The sequence below is a fragment of the Homarus americanus genome, unplaced genomic scaffold (assembly GCF_018991925.1).
Source record: "Homarus americanus isolate GMGI-L3 unplaced genomic scaffold, GMGI_Hamer_2.0 scaffold44060, whole genome shotgun sequence".
In the NCBI taxonomy this organism is placed as follows: domain Eukaryota; kingdom Metazoa; phylum Arthropoda; class Malacostraca; order Decapoda; family Nephropidae; genus Homarus; species Homarus americanus.
This window is the reverse complement of record NW_024756871.1, coordinates 7724-21757: the sequence shown is the minus strand read 5'-3', so window position 1 is coordinate 21757 and position 14034 is coordinate 7724. Positions and strand designations below refer to the sequence as shown.

The following is a 14034-nucleotide window of genomic DNA, read 5'->3' as shown; positions in this document are numbered from 1 at the left end:
AAATATTTTGAGAGATATAGCACGTGATGTCACATTCTCAATTGTATATGTGAAAATTTCCATCAAACAGTCTTTTAGAGAATTGTTGCTGACATTACTGAAGCTAATAATTACTGTAGACATTTTTTATTGGTGTGGTAATACAGTTCAAACTAGTAGGAAAAATAGTACACATTGTGATAAAAGCAGCGGTGTAGCAGTAGCACACGTCTCTCACTACTGTGTCCCAGGTCAGATGTGAGGAGGGTGTTATCCAATGTGACCCAATTAACATTGGACAATGATGGTTGTAACAAAACAGGCCAGCCACCCACCTGGCTACTAAGCTGACAGGTGATGATAATGATAAATATCAAGGCCATCAAGTCATGAGAGTTAATTTTGGCAACAGTATTTGCAGATGGGATGTGTATCTTAATCGGCCCCAGTAACTGTAATACACACACTGGCAAAATCACTAATGTAACATCATGTTGAGTCCAATACTATATACAGTACAACATTGCACTTCCCCAAACTGTGGAAATGGTATAATGACTTCTCTCTAAACTTAACAGTAATTAGATTTTTTCTTTTCTATTTTAAATCTTGTTGCTTGTCTACTTCTTGCCTGTAGTGCCTCGGTTTCCTTATCAGAATAGCCAGAGTTCACCTGAAAATATTATTCATAGATTTATACATTCAGTAGTTTCATACATTAAATTTTTAATATAATGGCTCAAACAAAATCCATTTAATTTGTGATTTTTTTTTTTAATGACCCAACAGTTGGAGAGTTAGTTTGTCCATCTATATTTTGGGAAGTTCGAGATAACATTACTGTACTGTGATGGAAGGTCTAAAACTGCTGGATATTGTTATAAATATTTTTTTGTGCTCAACTTGTTTTTTGCATTTTTCATCAATGAAATAAATGTAATAATTCAATGATATCTTTGCTTCTTTAGTGCATTACCGTACAGTAATATCTCCCTTAGTCGGAATCCCTCAAACCTGGAACTCTCCGATAGCCGGAATTTAAATTTTCTCGGAAAATCATTCCCAAAGCCGGAATTTTCCTGAAAATTCCAGCTTTGGGAACGATCCGAGGGGCACATTTTACAGAACATTCCGAAAAAAATTCCCAATACCCGGAAAATTACGGAAATTCCGAGGATGGAGGAGTTTTTTCCGGGTTTGAGAGATAAAAATCAGGCGCATTTTCTGGAACTCCCGAGAAAATTTTTCCGTTACCCGGAAATTCCGAGGATGAGAGATTTTTTTCCAGCTTTGAGAGAGTCTTCTCGTTACCTGGAAATCTCTCATTCCCGGAAGTGCTCTGCACCGGTTGTTCCGGCTAATGGGGTTATCACTGTACTGGTAAATAAATAATGTTGGTAAGAGTGAATGTTGGAGCTTGACTTGTATTATTTATGGGATTTTTTATGAGTAAGTCAAAGAGGACACTTAATTGAAATACAGTACTGTACTGTACTCAACTTTAATGGGACATAATATGATAAGCATTCCATTCTTCTAATTCAATATGATATGACTTTTTCAATTCCACTTAGTTTATTCAGTAAAATGGTCATATAAGTTTGCAATTCAGCATGTAAATAATAATGGTTGCCCCTCGTGTAACGAATATGGCCGGCCCAAGGGCCACCTAGGCATGAATTTGTTTAAGGTGTAGGAGCTGTTGCCAAAACAACAACCACACCCTGAGTTAATGAGCTGCATGACCCAGTGTCAAGGAATAGTCTGAGAAGACCGGACATCTCGCCAACTGCACTGGCTAACCATTACCCCGGAATACGATCCGCAAATCGTTTAACATCCGGTTCCCAATTACTGCTGGGTAGACAGAGGCAAATGGCATAAAAAAAATTATCCATAGTTTCACCCTGCCCGGGGATTGAACCCGAGTCTGCTCGCTTGCGAGGCAAGCATGCTGACCATTACACCATAGGTCGCCAAAATGTAGCTATATAGACGATACAGGTGCTGTTTAGGTGTACCAACAATGTTAAACAATAAGGCAATTCAACCAAGGATAGCCAGCAAAGCCATCAGTTGCTTATTTCCTGTAGGGTCCTTAGCAGAATTGCTCACTGAGTTGCTGTGTTTTATTGTACTCTGCTCTACAGTACATATATTTCCTGTGTATCCATAATAAATTGCAATAAAATTGCTTATGTTGGCCAGGTTATCATATACCTGTATTACTTTAAGTAATGATATCTTGGGTTACATAATTGTGAATAAACTTCAGAATTTAAAGTCATTTAGAAATGTCGTCATTGTATTGTTTGTTGAGGCATATCCATTGAATGCTATTTTATCATGTTATGTATATTAATAGAAAATAATATATTACAGAGAGATTGCTTTGGAGGTCCTCAGTCATGAGCCAGTTGGAGCATTCATGGTGCGAGAGTCTACCAGTAAACCAGGCTGTTATGCCCTCAGCCTAAGAGTGCCACGGGATTTCACGGTCTCGGGCATTGCACACTATCTCATTGTTAAAACAAATAAAGGATACAAAATTAAGGTAAGACGTTTTCCCAGTGACAGTCATTGCCGATTCATTTTGCTGAATCCACTCACTTGTCCTGTACAATTAATTTTTTTTATATACAGTACAGTGCAGATCTATTGGATATATTTAAGCCACTTTACCCTTTTAGGAAAAGAGGATTGGTTAAATTCAGAATTGTTGCAACTCTTTTCATGCTGAAAATTTAAAATGTGTGCCATGAATAGCTCAGTTATTTCCCTGTTTTCATCCTTTGTCACACACCCACACAATTTTTTATTACACGACTGTACAGTCAGAAGCAATTATTGCTCCCCCTCCACCCTAATACCCAGAGCCATAGCCAGTGAAGGCTGATATTGACACAAAACAATATCACCAGCAACAATAGTTACAAAACTACCCAGAAACTTTTAGACAGGGTCGGGGGTGGTTGTTCGATCATCATGCCTTCACTTGCTGTGGCTCTGACTACTGTACTTGAAGGGGGTTAGGTTGGACTGTACTTTAAAGTGAATTAATAACTAGAAACTTCATTATTATTTTGTTAGTGTGGTAGTGAATGAAATATGACTAAGAAATGCAGCTCAATTCCTGGTTCCTGGGAATAAAGCTTTGTCTCTTAGTCATGTTTCCTTCACTACCACACTTTTTACTATTATGTGTTTTTGTAGGGTTTCACCAAGGAATTCAACACCCTGACGGCACTGATTACTCATCACTCAGTAATGCCTGAGCTACTTCCGTGTCCACTCTCCCTGAGCCGATACAACCCTACCTTTACCTCCGATGACCAAAACCGAAATGACTCAAATGATGATGATCCAGATTATAATACACTTTCTGACTTCAGGAAGATGATGGCTGACTTGAATGTGTAAACTAGAAATTTTATAAATTTATAGAAAAGAAATAATACTACAGTGTATATATATATATATATATATATATATATATATATATATATATATATATATATATATATATATATATATATATATATATATACTACAGTATTATTGTCTTGAAGTTTGGAAAAAAATCTTTTGCAAAGATCATTAAAGCGATAACAAAGAATAAAAAAGCAATGAAAATTAATATTTTCATGGACTGGACAGAATATATCATGATTGCTTGCCATTTAGTAAATCTGTATCCTGCATTATGAGAATATAACTCTCATTTCAGTTCTATATCACAGTGTTTGAAACAAAACAAAAAACTGCAGAAGAGAGTGATAAACCTTGAAAATAAACAGCAAACACAGACACAGTGAAACTTTTACATGTGTTCATATGAAATTTACTTTGTATACGTGAAGTATAGAACATTCAGTATATAAAATACAGAACTGCAATTTGAAGATAAGATACACATTTGGTTTGTGATATATGAGAGAGGGATGGAACTGTGAAATATTAGTACAGAACTGTATAGTGTATTTAAAGCTGTGCTTAAAGAAGCCTACAATGGTTTTATTGGAATACAGGAACATTGCACCTCAAAAACATAAGTTTCTGATTTCATCTTTTTGGGGAAAAAAAATATGGATGGTGTTTTAGAAATTGTCAGTCCAGAGAAGTCAGGAACTCCTGAAAAAAAAATATGAAGAAGAGAGCAGTGTCTTCAAGTATTTTTGTGGTATAGTGATGACCGTGCTCGAGTGATGTTCAGTGCCACTTTTATATGTAGATACTTTTAAGACCATGATGCATCATTTTCTGAGAACAGCATTTGATACCCCATATGTAGAGTAAATAATGTAAAAGCAGGAGCAGTGGACACTGTAATGTGAACCTTAAAATAAGACACCCAAGTTCTGTGTTGTACAGAACTCTTTGTTTTGTAGAATCTTTAACATTTACTAGGGTGATTTTGTATATAAATTATTGCTCATGAATTATTTGTCACATTTTCAAGTGTTCTTGTTGCTTTTTATTATTTACTTTATGGTGTGCCCACCCTACAGCCTTATTACACTGCACTTAGCTTCAAAAGAATGTCAGTATTGTGACTGCCAGAGGCATTATCAACCAATTTCTTAGTTCTCAGTTAGTAGATAAACTGTACAGTGACTGTGCTTGGTAGGCAAATTATATAAAAAGATGAAAACCATAGTTATTGACAAAATATATGCTTGATTAGACAAGGAACTGTCCATTTACACTATTATCTGAGGTACAGAAATTTTATTTAAAGTAGATGAGGTCAAGAGTGTCTTTTATAATGCCTATCCCTGTGGTACGTCATTCCAAGGAGAAAATACCAAATGTGGGACCAGCATTTTAGGAGTTTATTGATTTTACTCACGATTTGCAATCTCATAACGTCATCTCATTACCTTCATAAATTTTAAAATGTTGGTAATGTAGGTAAAATGTAAAGGAAAAATACCAACAATGTTTTATATGACATTAATGATTTTGTTTTATAAAGCATGAATGGTTGATTGATATACAGTACATAGTTACTGGGAGGATAGTCATAGATCCTTCATCATTCTGCTTCCATGCAGAAAGCCAATGTTAAGGCTCTTTATGTGCTTCCTCATGTCATAACAAGCATTTAGATCGCCTCTTTCCTCTCTGCATCATTAAAGATTAATAAAAAGTGGATTTTCAAGTTTAATGTATTTTAAAACATTTAGGATTTATGATCGACTATATAATAGATTGTGTAATAGCAAATATTGATCACTAGACAAACACGGTATCATTAATTTAAATAATGTAATTTAATTTTCACCATAATTTTCTCATTATTATTGATTTTTTTTCATGTTTCTTTTGATTAAACTATATCCACACTTATCTTTTAATTAAAGTGAGAATAATTTTGGAAACAAAATGTTCATATTATAAGCTACTAAGGAGTTGCCAAGCAAATCAGTTTGTAATCTAGTTCCAAAATTAGTGCATATAGTGCATGGACGTCTTGTGGGTTTTTTTACATCACTGGGAATAAGTTTTGCAATAAAAAAGTGTGGTGCATTGTTGTGTGGGTGTGGTGTTGTGTGGCTATACTACTGCTGCTGCCACTATTGCTGTTCTGAGAACAAAGTTGAGCTGACTGGTTATACTGCTTATTTGTAGCACTTTCCAAAGAGTGTATAGTAATCCCTTTTGAAGCTTTATTGTGATATCAGCAATTTACAGAAACTTCTGAGAGTGTTGCACACAACCATGTTAAACGAATTCTTAAACTGTTTCAGTGAACTAAGGAGTGTTCAACCAATCAGAAGTTTTCACAGGGAACTAAAGCCAATTAGAACCCTCACAAGATGTTTCAGAATTTGGACTGCTGTTTCTTTTATGCTGTGGAAGTCATTTAATGTGATATGTATGTATATTTTATACAGTTGTATCATTTGATACAGAATCAGTCGTTTTCTTTTAATATTGTTAAGGCTGAGTCTAAACTCTGCAGGAACAGCTGTAGTCATGAAACTCAGTCTTTATTTAGATCTATAAGTTGGACACATATGTAGCCAAAATAGAACAGACACACTTAGTAGCTGAATTACCACATTAATTATTATTTACAGTGATTTTCTGAAAATACCAACTATATCTGCATTAGACTATTGAAAATAAGACAGAGATATAGTTTCTTATTGCACTGATTAAAATATATTTGTATGAAATTCTCTCCAATAATCTGAGGGACGGCTTAGTTGATATTACATTTTCATACTATTCTGATCTATTAAAAATGTTTTTGTATCCTCTAAAAACTGGGCTACAAAAGTACATGTATCACAGACAAATATCTTTGAATGGTAATTGCAAAATTTTACCTTGACATTGTTTGAAAAAAATTACCCAAAATGAATTGAATGTGAAAGATCCCATACAAGAGAATATCTGATCTTAAGCTATCTTGTCATTATTATTATTACTGTATTATTATTATTATTATTATTGGTAGTGGTAGTATAATAATTATAATATTGCTGGAAAATATTTTTGTTAGGCAATTCTGAGACAATATCCAAAGTGAGAAAAATAATCTTTCCATAAACAGTTTAACTGATAAATGTCACTTTTATCATTTTGGTTTACTTGACAACGGTGAATCTTATTTCAAGGATGAGTAAACACATGAAGAATGACTTTTTTTTTAATTACCAAATGTTATGCAACTTCTACACAATCATGATCATTCATAATCTATCATAGTCAAACATTGATCCATTTTTTCTTTGATTGACTATTAAGTGTTTTATGCCATAAAATTTTGTTTATTTATTTTGTTACATTGTTCTCTTTCAGTTCTCGTCTGATTATTTTGGGAAAGAACTTCCTCCAAACATTTTGTTCAAATAGAATCCGTATTACCAAAATGTGTTAACCAATAATTAAATGACTGTGTGAATATTTTTCTTTTTACTGCTGTTTGTTCTTTACCATTGGTTTTTAACCTTATAAAATATCATATTTTCATCTTGCATAATCTTATTTTTAATATTGCTTCACTAATGTGTGCAACATGTATATGTGTAATATATATATACCATATAGATCCCTACTTACATGCAGTAATATTCTCCCATCAAAATTATGTTAATAAAAGTAAATATTGCAAGATGATTTTTTATTTACCTTGGTGTAATATATAGACGAGTACTCTTAACCATGCTATGTCATCAGGAACGCCTGTAAAAGTACTGAATAAGACCCCCTTAAGTCGGACTTCCATAAGTCGGAACCCCAATTAGTTGGCCTATACGCTGCACCATCACTCCTCCTCTATTGCCCGCCCACCTGACCATCCACCCAACCTGCCCCTACCTTTACACTACTGCCCGTAAGGTTCTCCTCACAGCCACACTCGCCAACATACATCCACAGCGCCCTCCCAGTAGAGATGCCCTCTTGGAGCACAGAATCCCCATTTTTTCGACATCTCCCCAGAATTTTTCCCAGTGATTCGAAGATCGCTAAACCAAACAATTGCAAATCATTAAAAAACTAAGGATGTTGGAAATTTTTTACTGTATTGCTAAACTGAATTATCACTAAGTGGACAATCGCTAAACAACGGATACCTGTACAGTAATACCCCGGTTTACGCGGTAATCGTTTACGTGTTTCCACATTTACGCGGTACCCCGCCAGAACCGGAATGTCCAATTTACGCAGTGCATCTACTCATATACGCAGGAAGCGGCGCTGGCAGGGTGCGCACAAGGTCGCCCAGTCATCAAAACATAATCGAGTTCTTCACCCACCACAGCCGGCCCAAGTCAGTGATAGTGATATTGATACTGAGGATATGGTCTTATATGGACTTTGAGGGGTTTGACAAAGAGGCCCTGCAAGCCTCTGTGGTAGATAGTGATACAGTTGATACAGATGAGGGGCACTAATCTGCCCTCTGCCTCGGAACCAACCCTCTCATCCCTGTGAGCCAAGCCATCTTTTCTACTAATGTAAGTGTTAAAAAACCTAATATTATTGATATTTCTCTTAATTATTAATTTTTGTGTGCATATCATCATAAAATGAAGATGTTATTTTTACTACAACGTAGGTATTGTGTCTGAAAAAGTGGAGTTTGGGTGTCGGCCCAGTCACTATTTCAATTAATCCCATATGTTCTGTTATTCCATTTACGCGGTACTCCGTGGGTTCAATTGACAGCGTAAATCGGGGTATTACTGTACATAAATTATTATACAGTATGATATAATATGGTGGCTGAGGACATGGTTATCGGGTTTATGAATTGATTAGCTATTTAAAGCTGTATGTATCTAAGATTAGCTTCTATTTCTTATGGCTACATACAGTTTTCTTGCTTAAAACAAATATTGAAGTTCTAAATATATGTGTGTGTGTGTAATAATAATAATATAATTAATAATTAACGGTTTATTGAAAGAGCATAGCATCTGGAAGGCTGAAGATATACAGTTGCATAATTGGGGAATGGGTCTCTTGATTGACAAATAAAAAACAAGTAACATATGTGATACAAATATGATATACCCGTATAATAAATATGTGGGGAGAAGGTCATACTACAGGGCATTTCAACATGTAGTGACAGTGTAAAAAGGCAATATTGACTGGGAGTGAATACACTGGTTGATTACAAGTTATTGATAATTTTTACAATGGTTGGGACTGGGCTCTTCTTGTAGAGATCAGTACGTGCTCGTATGGACTGAATGCGATTGTGGTGTTAAACAACAATTTGTGGACGAGGAATCTCGGGTGGTAGTAGAAGCCGGTGTCGAGGATGGTGCCAAAGCTTCTCACCAAATTTGCAGATGAGGTCGTGGTGATGGTCAGAGAGGGTCAGTATGTTGAGCGCTTCTTGAAATGTGGAGTAGAAAGGGCAGAGAATAATCTTGCATGCCCTCTTTTTGCACTTTTTCTAGGTGTTTATGTTGTGTGGCATTTTCGGAGGAAGACCAGGCAGGGGAGGCATAGGTGAACTTGGGAAGTATGAATGTTGAGTAAACACTGAGGAGCTCGGGCGCAGGAACTCCGAAGGACTTGAGTCAGCGGAGGAGGTGGAGATGGAAACTGGAGGATTTGACAACATCACTGACATGTGTTTTCCAATTTAGTTTATCTACAGTGATGCCGAGGAGCTTAGTGGAGTCTACAGCCTGGAGTGTGTTGGGACCTAAAGTAATGGAAGGGGGTGGGACATCATTGGAGGAGAAGTTGATGTACATAACCATGGTCTTGGTATGGTTGTTGGTGGCCCAATTTTGGAGATTGTTCAATACATCCTGGAGGGCGGTATAGTCAGGAGCCAAGTTGTTGACACTGACATATTTCCAGCGAGCAGGGGTTTCTATTAGAGTATCATTGATAAGCATAAGAAGCAAAGTTGTCCCGTATTGGTGCCTTGGGGGATGCCACAGGTGAGTGACTGAAAAGTGGAGACAGCCCCTTGGAAGCATACGGCTTGGCGTCGGTCACTGAGGAAGTCTGTAAGCCATGGTACAGTTTTAGATTTCTTTGAAACCCGAGGTCGATAGCTTTGTTGATGATTAAATTGTGGTCGACTAGGTCAAATGCTTTGGTGAAGTCAATGAAGGCGACAGCCACAGACCTTTTTCGTTTTTCCAGATGGTGGTATATGTAGTCGAGAAAGCTGACAGGACAGTGAGTGGTGGAGGAAGTTTTCATATTGCTAAATTGCTGAGGTTGTATGGCGCCTGTAATGTCAGCATAAGCCCAGTCAAACATGAAACTTTCACAGATTAAGCTGGGTATTGGGGTGATTGCAATGGGTTGTAGCTCATTTAAGGATTGTGGGCTGGTTAACTTGGGCACTGGTGGCACATATGAGGTCTTCCAGTCAGCTGGACATTGTGCTTGGCTGAGGGAGGCATTGATGATGGAGCAGAGGGGTTTAGCTAGTTCTGGGGAGAACTCCTTGTAGAGTTTTATAGGTAAGTCAATGGGGGTGGTGGAGTGCTTTAACTTTAGTTTGTCCAGATGTTCTGCTACTTCAAATTCTTCTACTACGTCGGTGGGAAAGGGAGCTGGTAGGTAAGCAGGAAGACTGGCATGTAGTTGCAAAATGGTTTTTTGATTACTCAGCTGCATCACGATTAGTGAGATGGCTACGGAAGGGGAGGGGTGTGTCTTATTATTTAGTCCACAGAGTTCTTTAAGCTAACCATACGACTGACTGTTGTTGGTCTGCTTCAGGTGTTGCAACGTGGTTGGGTAGTGGGACCTCTTTGCGGTGCGTATTTCGCGGATGACTTGGTTGCGAAGGAACCTGTAGCGGTTGTGGTCATTGAGATAAAAGGTGCTGTCTCTCTGTTGCATAAGTTTTTTGATCCGAGGTGTGATCCAGGGCAAGTCAGCTGGGTGTGATCTGACTGACTTCTCGGGGAAGAAGTGGTGGTGAGCTTCCGTGTAGGTGTTGGTGTAATTTATCCATTTGGTGTCCACGTCATCTACACTAATTACTTCAGTCCAGGGATGGTGGACTATCCACTGCCCTAAGAGGCGCACTGCAGAGTCAGTAATGGGCCTGTAGGGTCTTTACAGTTGGCTGGTAGTTATATAGATATGTACATACCAAGATATGTGAACACGCCTGACACCAGGACTCTTGTTACCATTCATTGTACCATTTATTCACATGTCTGTATTACTACATATTATTATAGCATGTCTGATGTCCATGCTTATGTCTAATGCCTATGTTCATTTACTATGTCCCGATGTACTATGTCTGTACCGCGCTAGTCGAGTAATTAGAAGACCTCATTTATTGTCCTAGGAATGTCTAGCAACTCCCCTTGCCTGGCTAGCTAATTTCCCTCAGATCGGCCTCGGCCTACCTACGGTCCGGGGTCCCTAGTAATCGCTCCTGTATCGGTTGGCTATCACGCCCAGTCTTGTACCCTTATTGAATATATCTACTGCTCGTGCCCTGGAGTTTCAAGAACCTTGTCTAGGATTACATCCACCACACCACAGTAGTGGCAGCTGGAGACCAGAGCACTGATAGGTGTGTGCTACACCCGATAGGAGGCATTGGTTGAGGTGGTTGGTACTGGTCCGCTAAGTCAGTTAAGATAAGGTCAAGGGAATTTTGACCGTGTGTGGGGAAGTTCGCAACTTGTGATAGTGACAGCTGGTCCTGGATATCAGTAGTGTCAATTTCGTTATAATCCCCGCACAATACTAGCTTGGCACATGGGTACCTAACTCTGAGTGTCTCTGGTGGGTGAGCGAGGTGGATGGTATGCCACACAATATATGATAGAAGCAGTGTGGCGTGGGCGCCCCTTGGCACGACCAGTACCCATAATGCCTCCACGTCAGCTGGGACTTGAACATCCAAGCGTGACGGGCGTAGGTCATCTTGACAAGAGGGCAACGCCCCCTCCGCTTCCATGTGGACGAAGGTGATGAAAGAGTTGATATCCCTCAATGTGGTACGTTTCAGAAACAATTTGCCAAGCTTCACATATGGCAACGATGTTGGCAGTGACTGATCAGACTGTGATTGCCAGTTCGTCAAATTTATTAGCTTAGGAAGTGACGTTGGAGAGCAGTAAAGACGGTAGATCATACCATATTCGTGGAACTTCAGTGTAATGGTACGGTCTGTCAGGAGTAAGTTTCTCTGGTTTTCTAGTGGAGGTGATGGTCCGAATGGTCTTTTTGATTTTGATGTCCTTGTCTATGGCTGCGAGCATGGAATATGTTCAGTGATTTAATTCGCTTGATAACACTGCCATCAGGATAACCGTTCCCTTGCTTCAGAAGATACAGGGAGCGTCTGGAGTAAGTAATTGGTGGACGTCTGTTGTTGTGGACAGACGGAAATGTTTGTCCACGTTGGCCATAAACTCACTGGCGGCGCTTTGAGGGCCACTGACACTGGTAGACATCGATTTAATATTTGTCTAGTCGTAAACACCACGAATCCTTGTCTCCGGCACTTAAATGGTCCTGTCACTGGCACTTGGAAGGTGACCTACAAAGTGCCCAAAGTGCTGTGCTTTTGTGCTTTACCTTGGAATGCACTATCGGATCACTGTTTGGTAACCAATCATTGCACAAATCATTTGAATGTTTTGCTGATAAATCTCAGTGTAGTGAGGTTGGTAGGGAGTTGGGGTATAACGGGGGGGGAGGTCAGGGCCAACAGACTTGGCCTAACTGTCAATCAGGAGCGCCTCCTGAGGGATGACTGATTGTGTGTGTGTGGGGGGTGGGGGGGCAGACCTACGACATGCTATATATAACTTGAATATAAATTAGCCCCATCGGGGGCAATCTAATCTTGTATAAGACTACTTAAACGTTCTTCCATTTTGGCAGGTAAAATTTCATATCAACAACTTGACGTAACAACTGGCCTGTAGTTTACGATACAACAACAATAATGAACCAGTTAGTCTACCACATTGATTTTTTTTAATGTCTTATCATAACTTTTTTCGTTCTTTCACTTATCCCAAATAGTCTTACCCACTTTTGTTGATGCTGCTGTTTTTCCTTGTTCAGTGTGAATTACCTAACACAACAGATTACTCCGGCTCCCTCCCGTACTATGGGGCTGTCCTCTAGGGAGATCAGTGATAATTATTACTAATATACAGTACAGTACAACTCTCTAGTGTAATTATTTACATAGAATAGATACATAATAATCATCTGCACCTTATGTCACCTACTTGCATCCCCTAACTATGAGGCTACCTCACTCACTCACCCCTCATTTACTCACTCGCTCCCTCACCCCCTCATTCACTCACTGCCTCATACCTGACTCACTCTCTGACACTCCCTCCCTCCCAGGGGCGTACCCAGCATATCAGTAAGGGGGGAAGGGCACCAGTAGTGAAAATGAGTCAGGCTCAGCCAAAGCAAACCGAGTCCTTCCGTTTTGAGGCCTTATGAAATGGATATTTGTTAGACATATCCTAACGTCAAAATTAAGTACTTCGTCCGATTGGATGACGTACATATAATAATAATAATAATAATAATAATAATAATAATAATAATATCGCAACGTGCGGACCTGCCAGGAGCGATCCTCCCCGAGTCCCCTCCTATAGTCAATCACAGGTCATTGAGCTCCACCTCCTAACCGCCATCCCATCGCAACCCGTGACCCTTACCCCCACCCCCCCCACTGTTAATACGATTGCATCCAACCACAATTCATGTACACTAGATACAGATCCCTCATGACCCATTCCCGCAATATCCAAAATACTGGAAATTGGCGTTAAATAAGTATGCCACTGTTCAACATTATGTATTAAGTAACAGATTACGTGCCCCCCTTCCCCGCTCCCCCTGTACGCTACTGCTCTCCCACTTCCAGCTATCTACTCATGCCTTCATTGTCCACACACCCAAACACACATCTCTCTCACTATTACTCATACTTTGAATATAAATTTAGTTAGATCATACTCGTTAAAAATGTTGTTGGTGCAGAATAATGAAATTTGTTTGATTTCCCCCGACACACCACATGAAGTTCAAACAAAAAAGTCAAATTGTTTTTATTGTGGTTATATGTTAATCATTTCATTAATATCCTTTGTATAATATACCTGGATCTTTGTGATAAATTTGTTTATATCACCAAAGATGTCTTAGTTGTATGAATATCCTGTAATTAGAATTTAGTTGGCAAAAGACAAACCCTAACGACTGTTGTCACCGCTTACAAGTTTGCTCTCCTTATGGGTCCGAGTCGCTGTCATTTTGTATTTTCAACATCGTATTCCAACTGTGATGAATATTATATTTAAGTTGAGAAAGATTTAAAAAAGAATTCATGTTTTTTACTTTAATTTATTTTAATTATCGGACCGACATGGCAACATCAGAAGTTAATCGTCACTTCAGGACTTCAACTGGAGACACGATGAGTTGGAGAGTCACTCTCTGAGGGAGTAGGGTGGGTGACCTCGACTTAGAGTGAAATATGTGTCAGCACTGCTGACACAGATTAAGAAGACCTGATTATATCTATCAATAAAATCGACAACAACGTTACGGCCC

The 14034-nt window shown here is 38.7% G+C and overlaps 1 protein-coding gene across 2 annotated transcripts in view; it reads left to right on the top strand.

Moving 5' to 3' along the window:
• Positions 1-7102, top strand: part of LOC121856926 (tensin-1-like) — a 98532-nt gene extending 91430 nt beyond the window's left edge. For both annotated transcript variants that reach the window (XM_042352687.1, XM_042352686.1), the window contains exons 6-7: positions 2362-2533; positions 3193-7102. In XM_042352687.1, coding sequence (XP_042208621.1) covers positions 2362-2533; positions 3193-3399 — 379 coding nt within the window. In that variant the 3' untranslated portion in view covers positions 3400-7102. The remainder of the gene's footprint in view (positions 1-2361; positions 2534-3192) is intronic.
• Positions 7103-14034: the final 6932 nt, after the last annotated feature.